General features: G+C 38.1%; 1 protein-coding gene across 1 annotated transcript; it reads left to right on the forward strand.

Moving 5' to 3' along the window:
- Positions 1–6,601: 6,601 nt before the first annotated feature.
- LOC121727396 (long-chain fatty acid transport protein 4-like) lies at positions 6,602–27,707 on the forward strand. The gene is made up of 13 exons (XM_042115232.1): positions 6,602–6,716; positions 8,140–8,375; positions 13,757–13,907; positions 15,767–16,004; positions 19,493–19,742; positions 20,301–20,502; positions 20,900–21,010; positions 21,357–21,438; positions 22,077–22,207; positions 22,995–23,145; positions 23,938–24,095; positions 26,611–26,764; positions 27,278–27,707. The coding sequence occupies exons 1-13, from the start codon at positions 6,663–6,665 to the stop codon at positions 27,433–27,435; spliced, it is 2,076 nt and encodes a 691-aa protein (XP_041971166.1). The 5' UTR covers positions 6,602–6,662; the 3' UTR covers positions 27,436–27,707.
- Positions 27,708–27,945: the final 238 nt, after the last annotated feature.

Consider the following 27,945-nt stretch of genomic DNA (forward strand, 5'->3'; position numbering starts at 1 on the left):
ACTGGCGCCTGAGTCGCCACCCGCTGAACCATTAAGCCACAGAGGTCGTCAATATATTTTTATTTTGCCTATGAAAAATTTCCCTGATAGTACGGAGTACCCAGCCGGCCACAGGTTGAACTGTTTTTTTTAAATTTGATCTAAGATTCTATTACATTACAAAGTAAAGGACGAAGAAAAACTCCATTGTATGTAGAACGTGCGATGGCCAATTATATTTAAGTGCATAACACTCGTACATGTTTTACAGCTAAAGTTGACTGATTATTATTTATTCCTTTCTGTGGTTTTTATTAGCTGCTGTGTAATGTTTGTGTTTCTTTCTAAAATTGTAGAGAAATATATAGTAACAAATGACAAAAAACATTTTTTAAGTATAGAAAAATATGTAGTCAGTAGTCACGGGTCACATGTTTATTATTCTGTAAGAGTACACTTTTAATACAAAGGGAAAAAATCGTTGCAACTTGGAACCGCGCGACACGCGACAACCGCAGACGACGTGTCGCAGCGACACTACTGGTTTGTATGTATTTCTATGAAATACCCTCCGCAGCTAGCGACACGAAGCTAGTGACACTTATTCATAGTGCCTGTCCTGCCTGTCTTGCATACGCCAACGAGATATCTCACTCTACATGTTTTCTCGATGTTTGATGGTTTGTCTCTTCATCTCTATTGACCCTAGCATGATAAACATTTTTTCTCGCGTAGATCTATCATCGAAACACACATTTTTATAGAGTTTTGTCGAGAGAATGTCGAGATTTTCACATTAAGAGAGGAGTAGTTTTTAATTATCTCGAGAGTGAGATATCTCGTTGGCGTATGCTAGGCAGGCAGGTGAGGCATTTTACGTCAGACGAGGTGTTTGTCCGTCTGTCCGTCTGTCTGTTACCTCTTCCCGGCTCCCGTCCCGCCTAAACGGCTAAACCGATTTTACTGAAATTTGGTATAGAGATACTCGAGTCCCGGGAAAGGGCAAAGGATACTTTTTATCCCGAAAAAATGTACGGTTCCCTCGCGATAAACGAATTTTGGTTGTGGGCGTCATCTAGTATTTTATAACATAAGACACATTTAATAAGTTTAAACGGCCTTTTTATGGCGATATAAAAGCTTTGGGAAAGTAGAGTCAGTGACCTCCACTGGCAACCTCTACAGAGAGCGAAACTTATTGTCACTTTCACATCGCTTCAACACTTACCTCTGCCATTTAGCACTTAAAGTAAGTATAGGTTGCAAGAAGATTTTATCCGACTTTCATTTAGGAAGACGATTGTAAAAATATGTTTTGCTGTTTTCGTACCAATTTGCAATTTTTAGCTTCTAAGTTCTAACGTACGAAATCATTTTAAAGTTATTCTAGAGATAATTTCAACTGACTTGCTAATATTACTAATATCAATACATAAAATGGGTATTTATCAGTCTGTAGTCTGTACTGTTACTTCTTCATATCGATTAAGGGGTCGATCAACTTTTTTTTATTGGTCCGACGGTACACGCATCATGTCCCTGAACGATAATTAATAAATATTAAATCATAAAGAGTTAAATTGGTTTTAATTATATTCCTTTTAATATTTTCTAGCATTATTGTGAACAATATTTTACTTGTTTTATTAATTTGTGCGTAGTTTAATGGTTGTCCGACAGACTATATGCAATTTTCCAGTACTATCACATTTGTCCCCAAGCCACAATGCATTAACAAACTTCGCATCACGAAAAACATACTATCACGACCATAAATACCAAATACATTTCTTGTTTCAGTTCATAATTGTTGACATCAAAACATACAAACATTTTTTTTTATTGGATATAATAAAATTTTCAGGCATTTTACTTTTGTCCCCATAAATCACCTACATGGCACAGGTCTCACGGACAACCGTAATTTAGTTATGGAACCAAAACACAGGTGGCGCGGTAGACTCCTAAACAACAAGCCAAACACAATAGTTAACTGTCGGGCTCAAACGCCATTTTGATTTGTATAAAATCACGGCGACAATCGTCCGAGCGACGTGGGTGAGTGTGGGTGGCTTTTTTGTCAGTCCGTCGGACAACTGTGATTAAAACGTAAGTACTTGATGCATTGTTATCAATTATACTACACGAGATGCGCTTTCGTCTATATTTTAGTATGAGCTGAGATTAATATATAAAATAACAATAGTATTTGCTTGGCGGCTCAAAATTTTAAAAATGTCCCGCGGACAACCAGTCACTTGGACAACTAAAGTGGTTGTCCCGTGGACAATTTGGTTGTACCTAGGACAATAATTATTTAAAACTTACTTTAACAGTTAAATAGTTGATGTTTTGTTTATTACTCAGCTGTTTCGGGAATACATTTTTATTACGCGATTTTATGTCTAGTTTAATTGTAATTTTTAATTTTTTTAGATAAGACAATGGGATTGTTGGAGAAAGAAAAGTCAAGACACTACAGAGAAAGGCTTAAAGCAGACCCAGATAAATTGGCTGAACGGAAAAGAAAAAAAAAAGGGAAAGTTATCACATAAATAAAAAGTTAGTTGCGAATATGGAGCCGGAGGAAAAAAATAACTGCAGAATAATTTGGAAATCGTTTGGACAAACAAATAATGTCCCATGGACAACCAAATATGTCTTCTGGACAACTAAGATGTCCCCATATGAAAATCACATTATACTTCATTCATTCAGTTTTATCGAGAATCAGTTCATTTCAATTTAGTAAAATCTATAATACAATCACTATTTCCGCTTTACTTATTTTTTTTATATTAGAAACATAATTTGGTTGTCCAAAAGACATCATTCGTTTCAATTTTAATAAAAATATTTCGTATTTTGGGTGTACATAGAACAAATATTAAAATATTATTTATTATTTAATATTAGAAGAATTTGTTTTAATTCTTAAGGGCATTTAACATTTAAAAAAGTACTACTGTGTAAGTTGTCCAAAGGACATTATTTCCCGTGAAAAGATCGGTTAGTGAAGTTAAATCCACAAATGTGTTTAATCAACATAACTGCTGCTTATATAATCTTAATCTACGAAGAATCCTCTTCTAAATGAAATAATAAAATGCTGAAAAAGAAGCAAAAAAAAAATAGCAGAAAATTAAGATCGGGACCTTTAAAAATTGATTGACCCTAAGATGCCATTGTGACATTTGGTACGGAGATACTACGAGCACAATAGACATATCATTCTGTCTACTCTGCTACGAGTCCCGGGAAAGAGCGGAAAGCTTAAAGCTTAGGCCAAACCTACGCGAACAGGCGTCTGCGAAGCGGAGCGTCAAGTTGTCAAATGTGTGTTTTGTATACAAAAAACACATAATATCACAACTTGACGCTCCGCTTCGCAGACGCCTGTTCGCGTAGGTTTGGCCTAAGCTTTAGTGTTAGAACGTTTTCCGCGTGATATAAATAAATTATTGTGTGAACGAATCTCTATATTTCATTTATATAATATGTCTCGTTAGTCATTACATAACATACTTTGCGACACAGCTCATTCAATTTTGTTTGTCAATCTTGTCGATCGACACACTAACCGTTTCTAATCCTACTTTCAAAACAGAAGAATACAAGTCTAGATTCTAGATCTACAAATATACTTATAGTTTATGTAACCTGGCCCTTTAGTCAAGACCTTTTCTTCATCGCTTCTTTATAGAATCACCGATCAAAATGTATGTAATTGACATAAGCATTAAGCATTCGTTAATATTATGAGGTTGACGTTCGACTCGTCTAATGTTAATTCCATACATTTTGATCGGCGATACTGTACAGAAGCGATAAAGAAAACGTTTTGGCTACAGGCTCTGTCTGGTAAAGAAATTCCGTAAGCTATAATATTATGAAAGTATAAAACCTTATGCAGTTTATAGCTACGAATGCAATCTTACGTTCTACAGGGTGTACCAAAAATAAGTGATAATATTTTAGGATGTGAACGTGTTCCTTGTAGAAAGTTTACTGTGAAAGTAGCAGCTCTGAAAGACGAAAAAAATTTTTCACGTTTGTATGGAAAGCTAGGAATAGAAATGAAGATAAATAATCAGTAGGTATAGAGTAGGTACTTACCTGTTACTTGTTTGTTTTGTTTGTTGGTGATTAATGGTACAGTTTACAGTTATTTTTACAAAATATAAATTAAGAATAATACTGGATGTGTTGAAAAGTTTTAAAAATTAGCATGTTGTTAGTGACATACTATATCAAGGATTCGCGGCTTCGGATATGTCGCGGCTACTGTAGTATTTCACACGTTGTGCCTAATTAAAAAGTCACGGCCGCTATTATCTGTGCTATTATATAACATCTTAAGCAGGGGTTCCTAAACTTATTTTGTCTACTGCCCACCTTGAGAACAAATAATGTTATAGCGCCCCCATTGTTTTAATTGAAAATGCATCCAGATGAAATAAATCACCCCGAGGCCCGAAGCCTCTACACGAGGCCCTGATTTTTTTTCTGGGCCCCACACACCTTTAGACCTTCAGCGCCCACAAGGGGGCGTTATCACTTATCGCCCACTTTGGGAAAGGCTGGTCTAAAGTAAGTATAAAATGAAGTGTGTATTTTAAAAATTCTACAGAGTACATATTCGTAGTAAATAAACAATCGATTCTTGCTAATGTTATAAAATATAGGTATGTGTATTGTGTATCTTGAATCTTGAGTCTTGACATGACTTTTCGCATCGTTGAGAGTTGAGACGATGCTGATGAAAAATTGGATGAAAAAAATAATGGAAGTGGGAAATGTACAATTTTTACGCAACACGAATAGGTGATCGAAAAGAAATAAAAATTAATTAAAAAAAAATATTTTTATTTTCATTTAATTACGCGCGTTTTGTTTGTTTTAGCGGAAAAATCATAAAATATAAATAAATTCACTGAATGAATGTTAAAAGCAAGCTTTTCATTTTAAAAGACGATCGCTCATAAAGATACTTACTTAAATATGATTTTTTAAGAATTTGTTAAAAAAAAACAATCTTTACTTGACTTTGAATGACGTCAATAATTTTAATTTACGTACGTATATGAAACAAAAACTTTAAAAACGTATTAAGTATATTATAATTGATACAAATCTACTGATTTATTACGAGATGATTACGAAACTTAATTTTACTCTCGATTTTATAGGTTATATTCTTATTAATAGATTTCTGGGGAGAATAGAGATCATTCTATTTATAGTGGCAAAATGTACGGTTAAATTCAAGTTCAAAGCCCCCCCGGCCCCCCCCCCCCCCCCCCCTTATATACGCCCATGACAACATCTATTATTACAAACATACTTAAATAAAAAATCTTCAGCTAATATACCTATTATATTTTTTGTAAGTCTATTTGATTTGTTCCACAATAGGAAACAGTTTTAAACAATTTCTTGAGTCAATGGTTTTAAACAACGACGCTCTGAAGATGGTCAAATATTAGTCCAAATAATATTGACATTTGACACTAGAGATGTGCCGTACCTGACTTTGGCCGACTTGCCAATTAGTCGGCTGCAAAGAAGCCGACTAATCGGCCGACTAGTCGGCCAAGCCGATCATGGTTTCGGATGTTTCCGTAACGCTTCGTTTACTGGTGATAAAACGCGGGTAAGTCACAAAACTCCGTCTGCAAACGTATCGGATCGTGTTCTATTTAAGTGTCGTGATGGTAAGACTGATTAATTGTGAAAGAAAAATATTATAAATAAATAAGGTTTTTCTTTGATGAAACTCCAATAATAATGCCGGATATTCGGCGCTTTTTGCTGAATTACCGAATTTACCGACTAGTCGGCACATCTCTAACTGACACTGATCACTCATTACCTTGACCAAAAAATTATCTCCGGTTCGTTTAACATTGTATGAATTATGTAAATTTTAAACTGTATATTACAATACAATATCCTTTTCAAACGCATGGAATTTTTATTTGATTTTCGTTTTTACTTTGTTTGCTAAGGTGTACTCGGCGAATAGAGATGGTAGCGGTCACTGACCCCCTGTCAAAAAACTTGTCATATTACATCATTTTCAATATTATAACCGCAATTGACAATGAAGTGTCAGATGTTCTTAGTCTAAGGGTGATATCGTATTTTGCATAGTCGATGTGAACTGAATAAGAAGCATATCACTTCGCTCGAACTCATAAAAAGTTGGAGACTATCATTCTAATAGTTACCAAGAGGTTTTCCGATGAATCTATAATGTCTATAATCTGTGTCTTTATAAGAGGTCAATTTTATTCTTAAATATTCTAAATACAGTGCGAACATGTTTTATTTAGTGCCTAGACTAAAAAGGTCAATCACCGCTACCGCCTCGTTTCGCCGAGTACACTTTAGTAAGACAAAATACATCATAATATTATTTACACTTCTTCATGATAGTGTACCTCAGTACAATATTAGACAAATTACATATTTTTGACAATGATGCTTAGCCACTGAGATTTCCATCTACACGTGGAGAAATGAAAACAAAAGAAAACACACAAGACAATAAAATTATTATTAAAGTCTCGAACTTTCAATTGATTATCTTGAAGCAATCAACTATTTTTTATTGTTACAGGTTAATACGTAAAAATGAAGATTGAATGAGCAGACATTTCTGGAATTGAGTTAATTTCAATATGTCGAACGTACACAGTAGCAACATGAGCAAGACAATAAACAACAACACAGAGGTAAGCAACCTTTGACTCCGAACATTGAGCGACTCGACGTAGCACGGAAAATGAATTTCAATTGCGTTTGCGCAGTTTCCAATGCAAAGAACGTTTGTGTTTGCATTTTGATCAGTTCATTACGTGCCTTTCTTCTTACCTTTTTCTTTAAAATTAAAATGGATATTTTTAGTAAATTTATGAGTGAGCTGATAAAAAACTAGGCCTTTACATCCGTTGTGGATGATTTATACAGTATTTTTCAGAGCGAAGTAACCACTCCTCAAATACTGTAGTGCCTGGGACAAGATTTAAATGTCCGTATGGTTGCCCAAGCGCATACGGCATTCTCGCATCATAGTCGGCCTAGTCCAGAGGCAAGAACTAGTCAATACGTCTGGGACCAACTATGTGCGGGTTTCCTCACGATGTTTTTCCTTCACCGTACGAGCGTCCGTATTATGTACTTGAGATCAGAAAATGTCTCATAGGTACACGCCTCCACCCGGGTTCAAACCTGCACCCTCTAGAAGTGCGAACCGAAGGTCTACCCATTAGGCCACGGACGCTCGTGAGCTGATAACTGCGTTGGAAATACAATTTGAACCAGGTATAATGTACATATCCCTTCATGGTCTAGTGGCTAAAGCTTAACTAGACTTGGGGACTCTACAATAGCAATTCAGTTAGTCGGTTCGGCTTATGATCTGATCAACTGACCCACTTAGCTATGACAGTAAAGGACGGCTCCAGAAGTCCAGACGGAACGCTATAGGTAGAGTGTTCTTGTGTATTACATACCTTCTGTCTTGGATACTATAAAATGTCTCCTATGGTCCCGGCCGACCGACAAGGCTTTAAGGTTTAAATGAACGTGGCGAAAAAAAGAACTAACGCCGCCATCATACAAAAACCTAAAAAAAATTAATATGTTAAGAGTTACCAAGACGTTTTCCGATTAAACTATGATAGAAAATTAAATTTTATTCCTATGTTAACAGAATGTAGTGCGAGTATTTTTCACACAGCTTTTAGACTAGAAGGTCAATGACCGCTTGTGCCACCTTAAATTGTCCTGACTATAGTTCTCCAAATCTTTGTAATCATTATAGTATACCGCTAATCTTCGATTCTTAGGGCCTTTCTACAAGACGTATTTTTTGGGCACTGACGACGCGCGTTTCTGATGCGCTCGTCTTCTGCGCGTATTCATCGCGTTTTGGCAGATATAAAACGTTTAAACGTGTTGGCTTCCTTGCGTTTGCTGAGTGCTTCGATCAACTTATATGCTGAGCGTTAAACTTTTGTTTGTGTCGATACAAACGAGCGTAAAAAACCTCGTGTGGAAGGGCCCTAATACAACGATACGCGTATCTTATCTTACGATATTTTCAGCTGTTCGCCGGTACATGTGTCATTTTCCTTTGAGCGTTCGCTGTTTTAGGTGAAGGAAAAAGACCTGGAGGGGAAGAGAGTGGTGACATCAAAGGTGCCCTGGGGGAAAGTGATCGCCATGGTGCTAGCCCTGGGCGTGCTGATCGCGGCCTGCACGGTCGCCTGGGTCTTCCAGGACTGGCAGACCAGTCTGCAGGTCTTCGCGATTCTCTTCGTAATATACATCATAGCCTTCTACTGGAGATGGATATGGGTGGCCATACAGACAGCGCCGAGAGATTTATCGTGAGTAACATAAAAGTAGCATAAAATTAGAATTAATTAAAATAATTTTGTTACAGTTTACTTCCGCGTCTAAAAGGAAATAACTAGTTCATATTATATAGGGTCACTTGAAATTTCTTGTTTCTGTACTACCTCTATTTTATTTCTCATTTTGAAATCACCACGCTGCTTTTAATTAAGTTCATCTCGAATTCGTGTATTTATTATAATGGATATTAATAAAGTCAATTGTGTAATAGGTCAAATTAGAAAAAACACTATAATAAGGATGGCCAACCTTTTCGACACTTGGGCCAAAATTTTGATGTAGAATTTTACCCCGGGCCGCACTACCAAATTTTATGTATACTCGTAGTGCGCGCCAGATAAGATTGCGCACAGCCAAAATCGGATACTAATTTTTCCTATTAGAACTTAGAGCTTAGAACAAAAAATGTACTGTAATAAGACTAATAAAAAAAGAAAACACCCCAGTCACGCGCTCAGTACGTTATTTTAAAGTCAGCCCCACTTTATGTTGATAAAGCATGTGTTGATTTTAAAAGTAAAAGAAAAGAAGTGTTTGTTTGCTTTTAAAGTAGGTATGTTATGGTAATTTTAGTATTAAATTTTTTTACTTTAAAAATAATGTGCTCGGCTCCGCGGGCCACAAGGTAACAGACGGCCGCGGCGGGCCGCATGTGGCCCGCGGGCCGCGTGTTGGCCACCCTTGCTCTATAATTTGGGTCGATAGAATCTAACAACTCTATGCTTGCATGCCCAAAAGAATTTCTACTATTGAAAGGTAGACTATCTATTCTTTCCCTCCTTCTTTAAAAATTGAGATCTTATCGACGTTAAGGCATTAACAAAGTTTCAAGTTAAGATGCGCGTTCAGTTTTTCGTAATCTGGCTGTACGCTCCGTACTTACAAAATGTTGAAGGACTTTCGGCGAGGAATACCTATGCCAGTGATGGCGACCCTTTTCGTATTAATGTTTCTGAAGAAATCTTCAGTTAACTCATAAACGTGCCATTCAATATTTTTGTCATCCTATGCGATTTCAAAATTTGCCTAATTTGGTGCCCACTGTGTAGAGGATCTATAACCAAATCATTGTTGGTTAGAATAATTTCGATTCTAGTTTTTTTTTTTTTTTTTTTAATGAAATAAGGGGGCAAACGAGCAAACGGGTCACCTGATGGAAAGCAACTTCCGTCGCCCATGGACACTCGCAGCATCAGAAGAGCTGCAGGTGCGTTGCCGGCCTTTTAAGAGGGAATTGGGTAATAGGGGAAGGTAGGGATGGAAAGGGAACGGAATAAGGGAAGGTAGGGAAGGGAATAGGGTAGGGGATTGGGCCTCCGGTAAACTCACTCACTCGGCGAAACAGCGCAAGCGCTGTTTCACGCCGGTTTTCTGTGAGGACGTAGTATTTATCCGGTCGAGCCGGCCCATTCGTGCCGAAGCATGGCTCTCCCACGTAGTGTTGGGAGCAGTGGCGCGGGCGTGCTCTAAATTTTATGTCGCGTGCCACTGGTGGCTTAAGGGTGCCATTGGTTCGCCATCCCTGACCTATGCTGCACTTGTAGTCTGGTATTATTATTACTCGTTATCACGCTGGAACTGTAAAAAAAAGTATCAGCTATTTCGTATCCCGGGACTACAATACGTATATCTCCAAACTCAATTTTAGCAATGTCGGTTTCGCGATTTGAACGAGAAGTAGCTTGCTTTATAGTTGTCTATAAAACTATTGCAAAGCAACAGTGTGTCTTTCTGTCTGTCGGTTACCTTTTATTGTTTTAGCCATTGAACTGTGGTGGTGAATCGCGGAGCTACTTTGAGTCCTGGGACAATAGTTTTTACAAAAAAAAAAGCGGCATACGCGCGGTTAAGGATTACTGAGGGATCCACAATTTGTAATTACATACTAGTTATTGTAAAATAAATAATTTTATTATTGTGCATACATACCTTTATATGATCTGAGATACATACTTAGAAGGAAGTCTGTACACATCATATTATATGTACATTAAATTCATTAATTATTGTTTCAAAAGAACCCATCTTATATCCTGGTCTTAACTTACAAATTCGGTAACTTCTACAATCTAGTATACTAGTTATAGTGTAATAACTTCTACTTAAGGCCAGGTAGTCCCTAAAATTAGCAGGTCGATGTCTGTCAGTACGAATATAGACGTAATGGACATTAAAATAACATTCATAATATCAGCGCGCCTTGTACGGTGGCGGTTACGACGCTCGCCACGTCTTTGATAGGGAGAAGTAGGAGAAAATTATACTATTCACTTAGATTTGATAAAGACCAAAATGCGAAATGTAACCCAAATGTAACCACATATTCTTGTTTAAGTTATGAGATTTTCGTAAATATGATTTTTGAAAGTAATAACTAAGTAAACTTCAAGAAAAATAAGACATATATCACAAATTATCGAATTTACCTTCCTCTTCGGAGTTATTTTTGATCGAGTGAAGTTTTCAATAATATTATGTTTCGAACCACAAATTGTCAAAGTACATTAAGTAAATATCAATGTGTATTTTTTTGGGTTTTAGAAGTCACTATTTGTTTGTTTATTATTGATTCAAAGTCATGTAAATTACCTACCTGGCCTTAAAATCTACATTTAAATATTCTTTTTGAGTTTTTATCGCTTACGTATTGCGAATTGCGACCTTTGATTTTGGCGACCTTTGAGTTTTACAATCGTGCAGAAAGTCTGATAAGGATTCATTTGTTACTTATCTAAATTATTTATTAATTATAGAGTATTAAAATTATAAAACATGATAAAAACAAGAACACTTCAAAGTATCTCTGATTAGCCCTAGATTTATAAATTATTATTATTATTACTATCAGAGAAGTTGATTCCTAGGCAGATGGGGGACCTACGCAGTACGGTCGCGTTACGTCAAACCCAGCCGACAGATCACAATTTACATTGAATTGATATGATCCGACCAACTAACGTTGGTCTGTCAACTGCATTGGAATCAATTTTCTCGATGGTACATTATATTATAAAACATGAGTAAGGTACTAAATAAGTGCATTATAATATATTATTCGAATAGGTTCAAACTTACGTTCGAACGTACAAAACGCACTTCAGCACAAGAAACAAACCTTTTAATTTTTGAGAAATAATATTTTAATTTATATTTCCTGCATCCGTTCAAAGTCACGGAACCCAAACTTTCTTTATAACAAATTTTATTAAGAGGGCGACTAACCCCAAAAATCAAACATCGCTCTTCACACTCACGCCCGTCTTTCATATGCCAGGTGAAAAAGAACGACGCAGATTCATCGCCAAATTAGTTTTTTCTTAATAACTCGATAAATATACAACATTTAAAAAATCCGCTAGGTCGATCTCTCAATGATAGAATTTTATACAATGTATTAAAATATTAACTTAGTTCAATGCACGGTTATGGCAATAAATGAAAAATTCGTGAAAATTAGATGCATCTTTGTGATTTTTTTCTATCGAGAAAATTTTAAGATATCGTGTTTTTGCTCAGATCGAATTCTCGGAAATATAATGTAGTAAGTATCTATGTTTAGAAAATGAAACAATTCGGGGCTTATTTTCAAGTATAAAAATGAATTATAAAATCGTCACTTTAGGGTTAGTCGCCCCCTTAAACTAGCTACACAGTATCTTTATCGATTAGTATGCTTTATATCAGAGATTCCCAAACTTTTTTTGTCTACTGCCCACTTGGAGAACAAACTATGTTTTAGCGCCCCCTTTGTTTCAATTTAAAATGCATCCAGATGAAATAAATCTCCCCGCAAGCCTCTACACAACGCCCCCATTTTCTGGATCCCACACCCTTTCAGACCTTCAGCTCCCACAATGGGGCGTTATCGCCCACTTTGGGAAAGGCTGCTTTATATTTTATAAAATGCATATGAAATGAAAGCGTAAAAACAGCCTCATGCAGAATGCGCTGCAAGTCATTTCCTGATTTAAATATTATACTTACTTACTTATTTTTAGTGAGAAGGCACCAGAAGGTGAGCTCTACAATTAGTGTTTATACCTTCAATTGGTGATACCGGTACTGTAGTACAGGTTTCGAGTACTTGAAGTAAACCTTCAAGGTTCTACATTGGCGGTCATTGCCAGAGAACTGGTTGTAGGTACTGCGCCCTGTTGTTAGACTTTTCTCTGCAAAATTGGTATTCTCCCTGGCTTGTAAAGGATAGGTAATACAATTTTGAACTGATGATAGTTTGAAAGTAACGGGACTGATAGATACTATACTTCGATTTAAATATTATTATTTTAGATGAAACTTTTTATATTTTTATGACTATATTAGATATATTTTAAACTAAATATAATAATTCGTAGACTATCACTAAATATTTACTTAATTTAGTTACGGATCTTTTATTAGGGTTCCGTATCCAAAGGGTAAAAACAGGACCCTATTACTAAGACTTCGATGTTTGTCCGTCTGTCCGTCTGTCTGTGTGTCTCCAGGCTGTAACTCAAGAACCACAATATTTATTTATTATTATTTGTGTAACCACACTAGCAGCCATTACAAAACTTTTAGGAAGTCTGTTCCAGACCACTTCCACTCGGTTAGGTAAAAAGTGCTTTCTAGGTAACTTCTTGCTAGGATTTTGGCACAATTTTAAAGGATGTCATATTTTTAATAAAAATCGCTGTAGTAACACGTACGTAAGTTCACACGGCTCTATCAAATACTACTTAAAAATTGCGAGAAAAACATAATTTATGCAGAGTAATTAATACGAACATTAAAGTAAATTGTAAATGAGCCATTAGTGGACACGTGCAAATGTTTATATTCGTGTTTTATAGAGCAAAAACATTGCGCAAAAACTGATTCAAAATTGTTGCTAGGCCGATTCCAAAATTCCAATTATTATTCCAAACGAGCAATTCTTGTATACAAGAATTGCTCGTTTAAAGATATGAGATAGATGTGCCGGAAATGTTTTATACGATAATTCGTAAGTAAAAATTTGCGGATGGAAATTTCACAAGAATTAAGTAGTGCTTTACGCTTAACTTATGCAACTTAAGCGCTCAATGAAGAATTTATTAATAATTTAAATTGTTCAGTGAGCCACAGAATAGATAATTAATAGTACAAGTAATGGAGCGCTTAAAAGCACTGTTTCATTTTTCACTTTTAGACATAGTATAATATAACCACATAGGAATAGGTTTTTATCTACTTTTATGTATGTATAAATATTAAATATATTAATATATTAATGTACTCGAAATAATTTATTTGGCAAAACAACATTTGCCGGGTGAGCTAGTACTCGAATAAGCAAAACTTTAAAAAATATACGATACTCTTGTTCCAGAGCACTATGGTGTTACATCAAGATCTTGAGGATGTCGGGCAGTTTCACCAAGAAGAACTGGTCGATGCCGGACATATTCCACGCCGTCGTCAAGAAGCATCCCCACAAAGCCTGCTTCCTCTTCGAAAACGAGACGTGGACTTTCCAACAGGTATGTGCCCATCGTGACCTTGGCTGGTGGTTTAAAATAATTGGCCAAGTGCGAGCCGGACTCGCGCATGAAGAGTTCCGTACAGTTATAATGCAAAAATAGCCCAAAATTGTGTTTTTCGTACCTATGGGAGCCGCCTTAATTTTTATTAAAGTACACATAATACGCCTTTGTGAAAATTTCAAGTGTGCACCTGTTGACATTATTGATATTGAGCAAAAAAGGCCAAAAAAATCACGTCAATATTAATTTTATTTTGTTTTTAGTATATTTTGTTGTTATACCGGCAACAGAAATACACAATCTGCGTCAGAAAGGTAGACAGACGGACAGACATCAAAGTCTTACGGCCGTTCCCAATATTTGATCTATCTCTGGTTTTGCCCTACTAAAGATAGGAATAGCTCACATTAGACATTAGATACATATATTTTATGTCAATTGTGAGCTATTCCTATCTCTAGTAGCGCAAAATCAGAGATAGATCAAATATTGGGAATGGCCGTTAGTCGTAACTCGTAGGGTCCCGTTTTTATCTTGTCTGTGGGTACGGAACCCTAAAAATATTCATTCAAGAACGCTCGTAGGCATGTATCATCACTAATTTTTTCATAATAATATTGTAATAACTTAGTCCTACTATAATTTTTAAATGAACTTCATGTTAATTTAAAGTTCAAATGGCAGCGAATCATTAACACAAACCCAAAAAAAATTACTGGTTATGGAGATGCGGCTGATATAAATAATATACACGAGTCACCAATTAGGGATAAACTATAGAAACTTTGAAAAAGACTTAGGTAACTATTTACTTGTCTTTTCACTCGGCCACAAAAATATTATATATGTTTGCTACTCAGTCTTTTCACGGGCATTTAAAAATAGGTGCTTTAAGGCCGTCCCCCGAGCAAACGACCTTGACCATACATTTGCCGCGTTGCCGAGATCACACCAAACCCTATTTTTTTTTACTTATCTTAGTTCAAAATTGACCTAAAAAAATGAAAACGGGGAATATGTAGTTTAAGATATTGTCGATCTATTGGCGTGCGTTTCAAATAAAAGTAATTTGTATTTACAAATTACTTTTATTTAAATACTAAGGAGATGCTGAATGTATGCTTGAATATAAATAAATTGGTATCATAAGTATAATTAACAAAAATAGAAAATTTAAAACGGGGAAAGGAATGTTGATATACTGAAGGTTATTGCTGTATTTTTATTATAACTTTGTAGCTTTCAAATTATGAGTTTATAAGGCTCTAAATATGGTAAATTACGGAATCTCCGTAGGACGGCCCTTAAAACGTGCGCAAAGAAAGGCAGGCTGCGCTTACGCTACTTAGGCATAGACTTTTTTCGAAGCTTGCTCGGAAACTCATGTCTGCTTGACTACATTACAGGGCCTCTATCATGAGCTCTTAAATCCATTCTTTTTACGTCCTTATCTGACTGTATAAGGACGTAAAGTGAATGGATTTAAGAGCTCATAATAGGGCCCCAGTTTATACTTTTTACACTCTAATATAATAAATACTAAAGTGTCGCAGGCATCATCTTAAATTCCTAAGGGTCAATTTATTCTAGCGTTGAGTCGAAGCGCATCAAAGCGAAATACCAAAAACTAAACATAACAAATTCAACTTTAATTCCAGAGTGTAACGCACACATTACTTCTGCGAGACCACTTACCGTTGGTCGTGGGCATTCGCGCGAATTCGCTAGAATGCGCATTTCTTTTTAAAATTTCAAAAGTAATGTGTACGTCATGTTCTGTTTTGGTAATTCGCTTCGATGGGCTTCGACTCTGCTCTAGTGCCTAGTAAATTGACCCTAACCAATGAGTCTTACAGGTAGAAGACTACAGTCTCCGCGTGTCGGCGGTGCTCAAATCCCTGGGCATCAAACGCGGCGACACCGTGGCGGTGATGGCGAGCAACTATCCGGAGATGCCGGCCCTGTGGCTCGGCGTCACCCGCGTGGGCGGCATCGCCCCGCTCATCAACACCAACCAGACCGGCCTCACGCTGCTGCACTCCATCAACATCGCCAAGTGCGACGCCTTCATCTACGGCAGCGAGTTCGACGCAGGTATCACTAGCTAACAGAGAATACAACGATCCTGAGTTTAACCTGAGTTAATCCTGAGTTCAACCATAAATAAAACAAGTGCGAGTCAAACTCGCGCACGAAGGGTCCCTACCGTTATAGAGCTAAAATAGGCAAACAATTGTTTTTTGTATGGGGCTCCCATACAAAAAACACAATAATTGTTAAATACCTATTTATTTAATTTTATTAATAATTATTAAAGTATAATATTAATTTTTTATAATTGATGCCTAGGTGGTTTACGTACGTAAACCACCTAGGCATCAATTATAAAAAAAATCTTAAGTTTCTAAGATAATCCATAAAATTAAAACTTAAAAAAAAAATGGGTCAGCACCCCGCGTAGCCGCGTAGCTTTCGTAGCCCCAGGATACGAGTTCCTTATTTTCCTTTTATCAGGGCCCCAATTTCACCAACGTCTGTTAGTGTTAACAGCTTGTTAAAATGTAAGGTCTTCTCTTTCATTCATATGAAAATCGAAAGAGGTAACGTCATGCTTATTCCGGCGTTAACTTTAACAGTCGTTGGTGAAATTGGGGCTAAGAGTAAGGATAAAAGCACGTTAAATTTATATAATAGTTTTAGTAAAGATAAAATTAATGTACCTTACTTAAATTTTAAGTAAATGTTGACATTTCCTCTCTATAATGTCTTCCGTAAAATGTTAAACATATAGTTTTGCATTTTTTAATTACTTTTATATTATAATTCGACCTTGACCTTGGAAATGATGGCTGTTAGCATGACAAAATTTAAGTACAAGGTAAAACCGACGTCCATTAATATGCGGTTCATAAGTGGTCTCTCTTTTAAAACTTAACAAAAAACGGCTTGCGCTTTTAGTAATAATAATATGGTTTCTTCACTTTTATCACAACTTTTATGAGATACTTACTCAAATAAAATAAAAAAAAATGTGCATTATTTTTAAACTGTAAGCGCGTGACTATTGTAAGCACGTTTTTGTTCTTGCTCTTAAATCTACTTTATCTGCATACTATCAAATACGTGAGTGGTAGAACCAGATAATTAACATTTTACAACATAACAAGAATTACTGCAGATTTTATTCCTTATAATTTGAACAAACCTTGTACGGTGTACCTTATCTACTTCATCATCTGGCTTATATAGGTAGGTATCTGATGGCTATATAAAATCCACATTTTTTATTTCAAATTATTTTCTCGTCCCTAAAAATAAATTGCCATTTTTTTGCACAAATATGGAGGCTCCATTATTTACCTGTTTCATCCACTAGCGTCTTCAATTATTTAGAAGCAGTATCGCAAAATATAAAACATAAAAAAATGTGGAAGTTGTGAGGACGGAAACAATTTATTCTTGGGCGGATTCGACCAAACTGGAATAAAATTTTACTCGAGTATAACTGTCTCCTAATCAGTCAATCAATCAATCAGTAAGCTGGTTTTGCTTTTTTCCAACTTCTAATCCACGAATGAGGCAATTACACGGGAGTAAATATTTACACGGGCTATTTTGGTGGAGTAAATATTAAACTGAGAATAGTTGCACAACAGGGTTCAACGTAGTGATTATATTCTCTTTGGGTTCAACTGTCACGGTCGGTGTCGTTGTGAACTGTAATTGACATTTTATTTCATACTCTGTGACTCTGTAAGTAACTTGGTAAAATGCAAACGATAATACCCTAGAGTAAATTAAAGGAGTAAAATTATTCTCATGATAGTTATACTATGGTTATACTCGTGTAACTTCAAAATGTACCATAATATATAAGAAAAAGCAAGACAAATAATAAGATGGAATTGGGCTCTACCTAAAAGATACATCTAAGATGCTCTAAACTTCTAAAGTCTAAACTCTAAAGTATGTCGTGTGAAATAACACCCACAGAAATAGTTTAGAATTTGGCTCTTAAATAAAAAATCGTGGATTAAATTCCTGGTGCGAACAAATTTTGTTTCTAAGTTCAAGGGAATTTTGTCATAAGCAATGATCACACCTACCGAGTAACGCGGCGAGACAGTGAAAACATGCAATTTGATTGGCCGAGACACTGCCGCGGTGAGCGTACTGTGAACTAATTTATATAGAAAATGACAACAGCCATTTGCAAAATAGTAGTTCCAAGTACACTCACCACTGCTTTCACATAGCAATCAGCGCCAATATGGCGACTTTCAAATAGGAATATTTTATTGACAGCGATTGCCTGTCCAGTGTATTATAGAGGTCAGGGCCGAGAGCACCGTCTTGCCACTCGGCACTCCACTCGTAATACTCGGTACCAGGGTTGCCAGATCAAAGACAGATCAAATCGCCACTTCGCGATAAAAAGATAGCCCAAAGTAGCCCAATAAAAAAGAAACACGGTAATTAAACGTAATGTCAATAAAACGTATGAATAATATTATATGCTACTGTTCTATTACATTAGAGTTATGTATTTACATGTAATTTTATCAATATTTTAAGGAGACTTGCTTCGTTTAATTCAATAAGCTTATATAATATAACATAAGATTCTTGGTTTAATTGGATACTTGTAAATTTGCATTAGTGGTAACGAGTTGTTTTTATTTTTTGGGGTTTTTTTCCCAACTATAAAAGTGACATTTAGCAATGAAAATCTATAATTCATAGTATTTATTTTAAAATTATGTATTTACGAAAAAAATCGAAACTCAAATTCACGATGATACCACCTCTTATAGAAAGATGTTGGGCAAGCGTTAGCGCGATGTAAGAGACGTAAGGCGCCATCTAGTATGAATTTTTGGAACTAACTTAATTTGAACAAATTTTCTTATTTTCACCCTCTTACAACCCTTTTTTCCAGTAAAAAAGTAGCCTATGTCCTTTCTCAGGCTTTAGACTATCTGTATACAAAATTTCATTACAATCGGTTCGGTAGTTTTGGCGTGAAAGCGAGACAGACAGACAGACAGAGATACTTTCGCATTTATAATATTAGTATAGATTATCTATGATATCTACTGCCTCTCTCTCACAGAACACTAACACTCCTACCGGAGCTCTCTCTGCTCCTGAACAGAATGATATTCAACAGCCACCCACGCGGCGAACCACAGATTATGAGTGAAAGTGGCCGCGCATAGACAACGCATCGCTGCGTTCGTTGATATTATGGCCGCGTTCACGAAAATACAATAGTAGGCAGTAGCCCAATAGGCGATAAGTAAAAAACCGTGTCGCCCAACAGGCGATAAGTCGCCATTCCAAATTTTTTGTAGCCGCGGAGGACCGCAAATTAGCCCAATTGGCTACTTGTCGCCCAATCTGGCAACCCTGCTCGGTACGTGTAATCTGGAGGCCTACAACGAAACCGTTTTGAGACTCAAACGATCGAACCGAAATGCCGCGTCCTGCTCTAACAGCGTCATTTCACGTTTGTTAGAGTACGGACCCGGGCCCTTAGGCTTATTAGCAGCAACCAATTTACCTACTGTTCTTCTTTCTAGCGGTGAACGACATAAAGAAGGACCTCAGTCCGTCCATCCGGCTGCTTCGGTTCACTCGTCGTCCTCTCAACACCTCGCCCGAGGCCGTCAAGGTGGCAGAGACGCCTGACGACTTGACCCACATGCTGGAAACCACGCCCCCTGCCTCCTGGTCTATGTCAGAGGGCGAAGGCTTCAACGGCCGCCTGCTGTACATATACACGTCAGGGACTACTGGGTTACCCAAAGCAGCTGTTATATCCCCATCTAGGTTAGTTGTTACTGCGTACTTTGTGTGCTTAAATTCGTCAGTGCGGCAGCACTCAGAGTAAACGATTGCTTATATGATTGATAGTTACATAATATGAAGATTTCACACAGGTTCACATTTACTGATAAACGTCCCAATAAATTTCCACACACTAAGGGCCTGTTTCACCACTTCCTGATAAGGCTATCTACCACTTAACTTGACAGATAGACTATGGGGAATCTGTCAAGTAAGCCTATCCGGAACCTTATCAAAAAGTGGTGAAACAGACCCTAATAATTGTATAGTGAACAATAAATAAAAATAAAACTTTATAAGTACCGTAAAGTTATCTATCATTTAAAATTTTAAGTATCAAGTGCGGTTGATAGAGGTTTAGATGTGTCTGAAGGTAGTTATAGTTGTTATTCTGTTGGTGTCGAGTTTCTGCACACGAGTGTTTTAATAAGTGCTTACTTCAGCCGAGCCATCAACTTTAAATAATAGTATTAAATGCTTCAATTGGAAGGATTTTCAAAGCTTCTTATCCAGGCTTAACGTGTAATCTTTACCTTTCAGAATGCTGTTCATGTCATCGGGAGTGCACTTCCTGGGCGGCCTGCGGTCGAGCGACGTGATCTACTGTCCGATGCCGCTGTACCACTCCGCCGGTGGTGTCATCACCATCGGCATGGCCTTAATCTTCGGTTGCACCATCGCGCTCCGAACCAAGTTCTCCGCGTCTGCATACTTCCGGGATTGCATCAAATATAATGCTACCGTAAGTAAAGAGCAACAGTTTGGAATAGGATGGAAGCAACGTTGCCTTGATTTGTATGTATTACAAGTCTATTCTAAAAATAAAAGCTGATCTCCAACTTGATTTTCCTTATTGACAAGAAAATTATTGAAACCGCTTTTTAGGTAATGGAACACCAAAAATGCATTTGGCGGATCTGTCTGTGTCTGTGTAAGCAGGGGCCGTACCACGAAACCGTCTTGAGACTCAAACAATCGTACGAGAATGCCGCATCCTATCGCAGTCTAAACGAGAAAAATACGTTGTTAGAGCGGGACTCGGCATTCTCAGCCGATTATTTGAGTCTCGAAAGGGATTCGTAGCAGACCTACTGGTAGCTAGCTATCTTTATTAATAGGATGGTGTTACACGATTTCAGGCCGCGCACTACATCGGCGAGATGTGCCGGTACGTGCTGGCCACCCCGCCCTCGGCGACGGACAGACAGCACAAGGTCCGCACCGTCTACGGCAACGGAATGAGACCAACCGTGAGTATCTTTCTCTCTCTCTCTCTCGCTTCTTAAAGCATTTAGAACATCAGGGGGGTGAGTCAAGATGTTTTCGTTATCGCTTCTTTACAGAATCGCCGCTCAAAATGTATAGAATTGACATAAGACGAGTCGAACGTTAAAGTCATATTAACGAATGCTCATGTCAATTCCATACATTTTGATCGGCGATTCTATAACGAAGCATTAAAGAAAAAGTCTTGGCTAAATGGCCTGTTTTTTTTTGTTTGGGTCTGTTTAGGTTATATTAGGTTAACTCTTAACCATCTATAATAGAGATTTTAATGATACAATAAAATTATACAATGTGTTTTTTTTTTTGCAGATATGGACTGAATTCGTCAATCGTTTTGGCATCAAAAAGGTGGTTGAATTTTATGGAGCCACCGAAGGAAATGCTAATATAGGTAAGATTTAAGAACAACAGAGTACCTATTCTTAATTTAATCTGAATCATAATTCATAATATTATGTTATACGCCTTCGAAGAAACAATTTAATTTAATGCGTGCGGATGCGATTGCATATCTGATATCTATTTTCTAAAATCTAACCCATATCTTGGTATTATGCAAATTTTACCTTCTAGGAAAAATTAATATAACTTATAAGGTGGAAAACCCCTTTTCATCTCGTATCGACCATCAGAATGACGTAGATAAACTCTGCAATTATTCCATGAAATATTAATTTCAAATTCTAATGTAGGTTGAATTCTAGATATTAAAATCACGTCAGTGATACCAGGAAAAACTTAGCTGTAAGAATGCCTGCATATATGCCTCAGTTTATTTCCGCATGAACTCAAATTCCAATTCCTCCGATCCCGTAGGCGGCGTAGGCCGCATCCCTCCGAGTCATATTCTCGTACGAAACAATCGTACGCAAATCAGGTCTCCTCTTACGATTTAAATTAAAAAAAATGTTATGTATAACGAGATGTCAACTAACGTTAATTTATTAGGTTTATCTCTATAGTTAATATTAAAATTGAGAAATATAGAAGTCGTCATTGAATTTAGCATTAACAGCGTTTTACTTCCAGTTAACATAAACAACAAGACAGGCGCGATCGGGTTCGTGTCGCGCATCATTCCGCAGGTGTACCCCATCGCCATCATCAAGGTGGACGAGGACACCGGCGAACCCATCAGGGACGCCAGGGGACTGTGCCAGGTGGGTTTGTTGTCAGATTACTGAATAGTTAATGCTAGGGGCTCTGGGCCTGAGGCATACTACGAAACTGTTTTGAGACTCAAACAATTTAACAAGAACGCCGCGTCCTGCTCTAACAACGTCATTTCTCGTTTGTTACAGTAGGACGCGGCATTCTCGTTCGATTGTTTGAGTATCGAAATGGTTTCGTAGTACGGCCCCTGATTCATAATCTTCATGTTTGCCGTGGGAGAGCCATGCTTCGGCACGAATGAGCCGGCTCTACCGCTTGCGCCGTGTTTCGCCGAGTGAGTGAGTTAACCGGAGGCCCAATCCCCTACCCTATTCCCTTCCCTACCCTCCCCTACCCTATTAGTTATTACCCTATTCCCTCTTAAAAGGCCGGCAACGCATCTGCCGCTGCCAGCTCTTCTGATGTTGCGAGTGTCCATGGGCGACGGAAGTTGCTTTCCATCAGGTGAACCGTTTGCTGGTTTGCCCTCTTATTTTATTAAAAATAATAATAATGAAACTCTTAACTCGGATTCGACAACTTTTCGCTACAACAGCACACGCCTTGCCTAGCTACGAGGTAGTTTTTAATGCAACCTTAATAAAAATATAGTGTTTTTGTGCTCTGTCCATTGGACAGAGCACAAAAACACTAGTACTGTTCAATCACTAGTCATGTTCACTCTATTATAATTCTTAGTTGGTTGTTGGCCCAATACGTCTTGATTGGGTTAGGTTAGATGGCTAATAAGCCTTTATCGAAAGCAATACTAACCTTACTTTCAATCTATTCCAGTTAGCGAAACCAAATGAACCGGGAGTGTTCATCGGTAAAATCAAGCCGAACAACCCATCCAGAGCATTCCTCGGTTACGTCGACAAAGATGCCTCAGATAAGAAAATTGTAAGAGACGTTTTGGAGCACGGCGATTCGGCCTTTATATCAGGTAACGTTATCCTAAACTTAAAACTTCACCCGTTTCGAACTACTTTCGAACATTTAGGCAAAGGTCTTTAGTTTCGATAAAAGTATATCAACTAGTTTTTTTTACAAGAGGCGAAGCGAGAAATAATATTAGATTATTCGGTTTGGACCATGGAATCATAGTAGGTATACAAATTTTAAAATTTACACAGTAATAAGAAACTGTGTTTATTTACGTGTTGCACATGAGTTAAAACTAATAAAAACTAAATAAAATAGCGAGAGACGCAATTCAATCCGCCCGACGCAATCATCATATTTTGCCCGTGCGGAGAAACTTACTCGCCGCCATCTAGCGGCGTTAGGTGAAAACTATCGGTACCGCGTGGCGGATGGACCTGCTTTCCCGACTCCCGAGGCAGTAGATTGCAGCAACTGAATACTAGGTGGCGCTACAAGTTAAATAATTCTATCGCAACTGGTTGACCTATTCCTGTTTTCACCAACCGCCTCCTATAACGTTAAGTGGTCCCCTAGCGGCCATAAGCCATTTAAAGAGTACATAATATCCTTCAAGATTTCACGAATTTTTGTGTGTCCGTTCGTCCTTAGGTCGTCGTCTTCCAAAGAACTTTTGCAAAACATAACTTTTTTTAAATGTATTTATTTTAAGATATATTTGACCTGCAAAGATCGCTATGGAAGGGAACACTTAGCATTAGGGGACCGTTGGTGAAAACAGGCACTAGTGTATTGTAACTATCATCATCATTTATTTATTTAAGGCATCATTGAGACTCGTTTGTATCCCCAGGCGACATCCTAGTGGCGGACGAGCTTGGCTACCTATACTTCCGCGACCGCACCGGCGACACCTTCCGATGGCGCGGGGAGAACGTCAGCACCACGGAGGTGGAGGCCGTCATTTCCCGGGTCGCGGATCAGAGGGATGCTGTCGTTTATGGAGTAGAGGTAATTGGAACGAAGTTCACTATCGCGCGTTGCGAAAGGGGCCAGACGGAAAAAGTTGTAACGACACTTTCTGACTTACTTTTCTCTATTATACAACTACACTGGACTGGACAAAAAACAGCAGTCATTTCCAAGGGTATCATATAGCTCCCACACCGGTTTCGGTGACGGTGGCCGGTTTCATTGAAACCAGGCCAGCTACGCAGGAGTAATTTATAGTGTCCAAGTGTGTGCGCAGTACACAAGAGCACTCTCTATTCCTTTACTCTCATAACCCAGTGGGACGGACGACCGACACGACTGGCGAGAGATCAGGCGCAGGACCGACTTTTTACATGCCCATCCGACGCATGGATCATCTTACTTGTCAGACAATCAGGTGATCAGCCTGCATTGTCCTAACCAAACTTGGAAATAACATGTTTCCAACGCGGGAATCGAACCCACGACCTCCGAGTCAAGGGCCGCGCTCTATACCACTAGACCACGGAGGTGGATGGAGCGAAGTAAACTTCGCTCCATCCGGGTGTCCCTTGACACCTGTCAAGTTTTTATCGTTATGTATTGTTCTTTGATTGTTCTACAATTCAGAGGACGAATTCTCAAGCATTGAATGTCGTTTCTACGCTAGCGCTTATGTCACCCACGTCAGCACATTCTGTCCCCCGCGTAAGTGACATGACCTGCGACAGCAGTAACCGGCGAAAATTTTAGCTACTTTCGTAGCAAATTCGGTAAATTACAGTTTGCGTAAAAATGTAAGTGTAAGTACTCACATACGGTTTTGCTCGATCGAGCAATCATGTAGAGTTAAAACCACGGCTCGGGCTTTCGTTTTTTAATAATAATAACTAAGGAAGAGACTGTGTCAAAAAATTTGTCAAGCCGGCTCGATTCGAGCCTTCAAACTGGCTCGATGCGAGCCTTCGAGCTGTGAGTTTTTGCGGTCCACACGGTGGTTTTTGCTCGATTTCGAGTAAAACTATCGAGCAAAACCGTATGTGAGTACTTAGCATAACAGATCCATCGTTCCATCATATTTTAGTAAAAGGAATAAGGATTAATGACAAATTACTAACGCTTAGGTAATACGAGGGCTGCCTTTTAAGTTCTGTCGTTTGTAAACTTCCCGCGATCATTGAAAAAGAAGCCATATGAGATTTTAATCTCCTTGTATTTGGATTTCAAAAACAAAAGAAATTATTCAGATTGGTGGAATAGTCTTATTGTATCGTCTATTCAAAGGTGACAAGTCGGTTGTAAAAATGGAAATGTTAAAGGAAAATTTCCGTGCGATAATTTTTTTCAACTAACGAAGTTGATTATCGTGACTTCGGCGTTTTGAGGAGATCACTTCTGTACTTAGTGATGCAGGACCATGTCTTAGGATTATAGAACGCTGGTATTTAGAAGTTTAAAGTGGACATAGGGCGTCCAGCCTCAGTTACCAGCCACGTGATGGTCGTCGAAAAACCGTCGTAACGCAAGAGAATATTGAAGCCGTGCAGCAGCTAATCCTCGAAGACCGTCATGTGATATATCGCGAAATAGAGGCATCCATGGGCATTTCAGGGACCACTGTCCAAAAAGTCTTGCACGAAAAACTTGGAGTAAAAATTGTGATTTCTCGTAAGATACCTTGTTTGCTTAGCGACGACCAAAAATAGCCCTTGTTAGTTTTTGTCGCAAAACTCTGCAGCGATTCAACCGAGGAGAGCCAAAGCACATTTATAATTTGCTCAATGATGAAGAGTTTTGGATATATGCTTATGATCCAAATTCTAAGCAGCAGTCTACTGTCTGGGTTTTCTAGAATGAGCCAAAATCGACCAAAGTCATGGACTCACAGAGCACTTTAAAAAAAAATGTTTGCCTCCATTGTGACAAAGGGTGGTCACAGCGCCACTATTTCGAAAAAAATGATTCAAGACGTCGTATGTTCCTGGCCATGACAACGCATGTTCGCACATCGCCGGTCAAACAAAAGATGTATTTGTGAACCCAAAACGTTGAAATTTTTGATCATCCGCCTTACCGCCCTGGCTTGAGCCCTAAGGATGTTAATAAGTTCCACAAAATTAAGCAAAGTCTTTGTGGCCAACGCTTAGCTCACCTGAAGAAGCTGTTTACGCTTAAAAATCGGCCATTTTGACTACCCAACTTCAGACTGGAATAAATGTTCTAAAAACTGGTTTGAACGCATGCAATTAGCATTTTAAATATCGCGAAGAATTCTTAAAAAAACAATAAATGGTGATAATCTATTAGATTGCCTCCAAACGACAAAACTTAAAAGGCAGCCCTCGTAGGTATGCTGTCTCTTTTGTTCTTATAAACGAAGCAGACGGCATGATATTCAGAATTAATAGTAAATACGACTATTATAAAATTTAGTAGATAGGAGAAAGTCGCGGTACTGAATTAGTGAGAAGATAGTTATGAATCTTTTTAGAAAACTAGGGACGGAAGAACTATAATCTTGTTTAGTAAATAACCTTAATTGTATACTTCACAGATCCCCAACACGGATGGACGCGCGGGCATGTGTGGTATCGTGGACGTTGACGGAACCCTGGACTTGGACAAGCTAGCCAAGGACATGGCGAAGGACCTGCCTAAGTACTCCCGACCTGTGTTCATCAGAGTCATGAAGAGTATGGACATGACAGGTATATGTTGCCTCACATTTGTACTATACTTACAATGTTTTTATGGTCGACCTATAACTTATTTCCTAAATTACCTAATTTAGATTTGATTTATCTGACTGATTTAAATCAGTAGATTTGACGATAGGGCGCTGCAATGGCTTTGAACATTTTTTTTTGCATGTTATAACATATTAGAGTATTATTATTTTCTGTCGTTAATTAGGTTATTAGGGTTCTGTACCCAAAGGGTAAAAACGGGACCCTATTACCTACTAAGACTTCGATGTCTGTCTATCCGTCTGTCTGTCTCCAGGCTGTATCTCAAGAACCGCTATAGCTAGGCTTCTGAAATTTTCACAGATTGGGTATATCTGTTGCCGCTATAACAACAAATACTAAAAGCAAAATAAATTAAATATTTAACCACCATCCTCATAATCGAAATGTATTGCACCACGGCTTGAGTCTTAACCTTGTTATTATTGAAGCCTTGCTATTTATAAACACTAATGAATTCAATTTTTTTTCCAGCTACTTTCAAGTTACGAAAAGTCGATCTACAGAAAGAAGGATGTAACCCATCGGCGAGCAAGGACCAGTTGTTTTATTTCGACGCAAAACTTAACAAATACGTTAGCTTAGGACCAGAGGAGTACAACAAGATAATATCAGGACAAATAAGACTGTGATTAGCTTAAGAGTGTATTATAGTTTAGCTGTTATGCTAGTATATACACACTATACGTACAAGGTAATTTCCAGGTAAACTGGATAGGGTTTACAGCCTCAGGTGTACTCGTCAGGCTAGCTAGCAGCTAGCTATTGCAAGGTGGTACAGCACTCCCAAATTAATAATGCGCATGAAAGGAAATTCTCGCTAACTGTCGTAATCACCAAAACACACGAATCTATTGAAACGTAAGAGCCCCAAACAATGCACTTGCATTTTGCATCTTGTTCAAACGAAATAGAAGTAAATATTATCATTTATCATATACTTAGCCGGTGGCTGTCGCTGTCGCCGGTCCGTCAATAAGCCCGGGCGCGGACTAGCGGCCAAGCCGCGGCGGCCAGGCCGCCGCGCTGCGGCCATCGAGATATTTATACCTTAATATGAAACCGCCATAGACCACGCGCACCTGGCCGCACGCTGTCAAGCGGCCACACCATACTTTCGATGGTCGCCGCGGCCTGGCCGC

Source organism: Aricia agestis, chromosome 1, assembly GCF_905147365.1.
Source record: "Aricia agestis chromosome 1, ilAriAges1.1, whole genome shotgun sequence".
NCBI classification, from domain to species: Eukaryota; Metazoa; Arthropoda; class Insecta; order Lepidoptera; family Lycaenidae; genus Aricia; species Aricia agestis.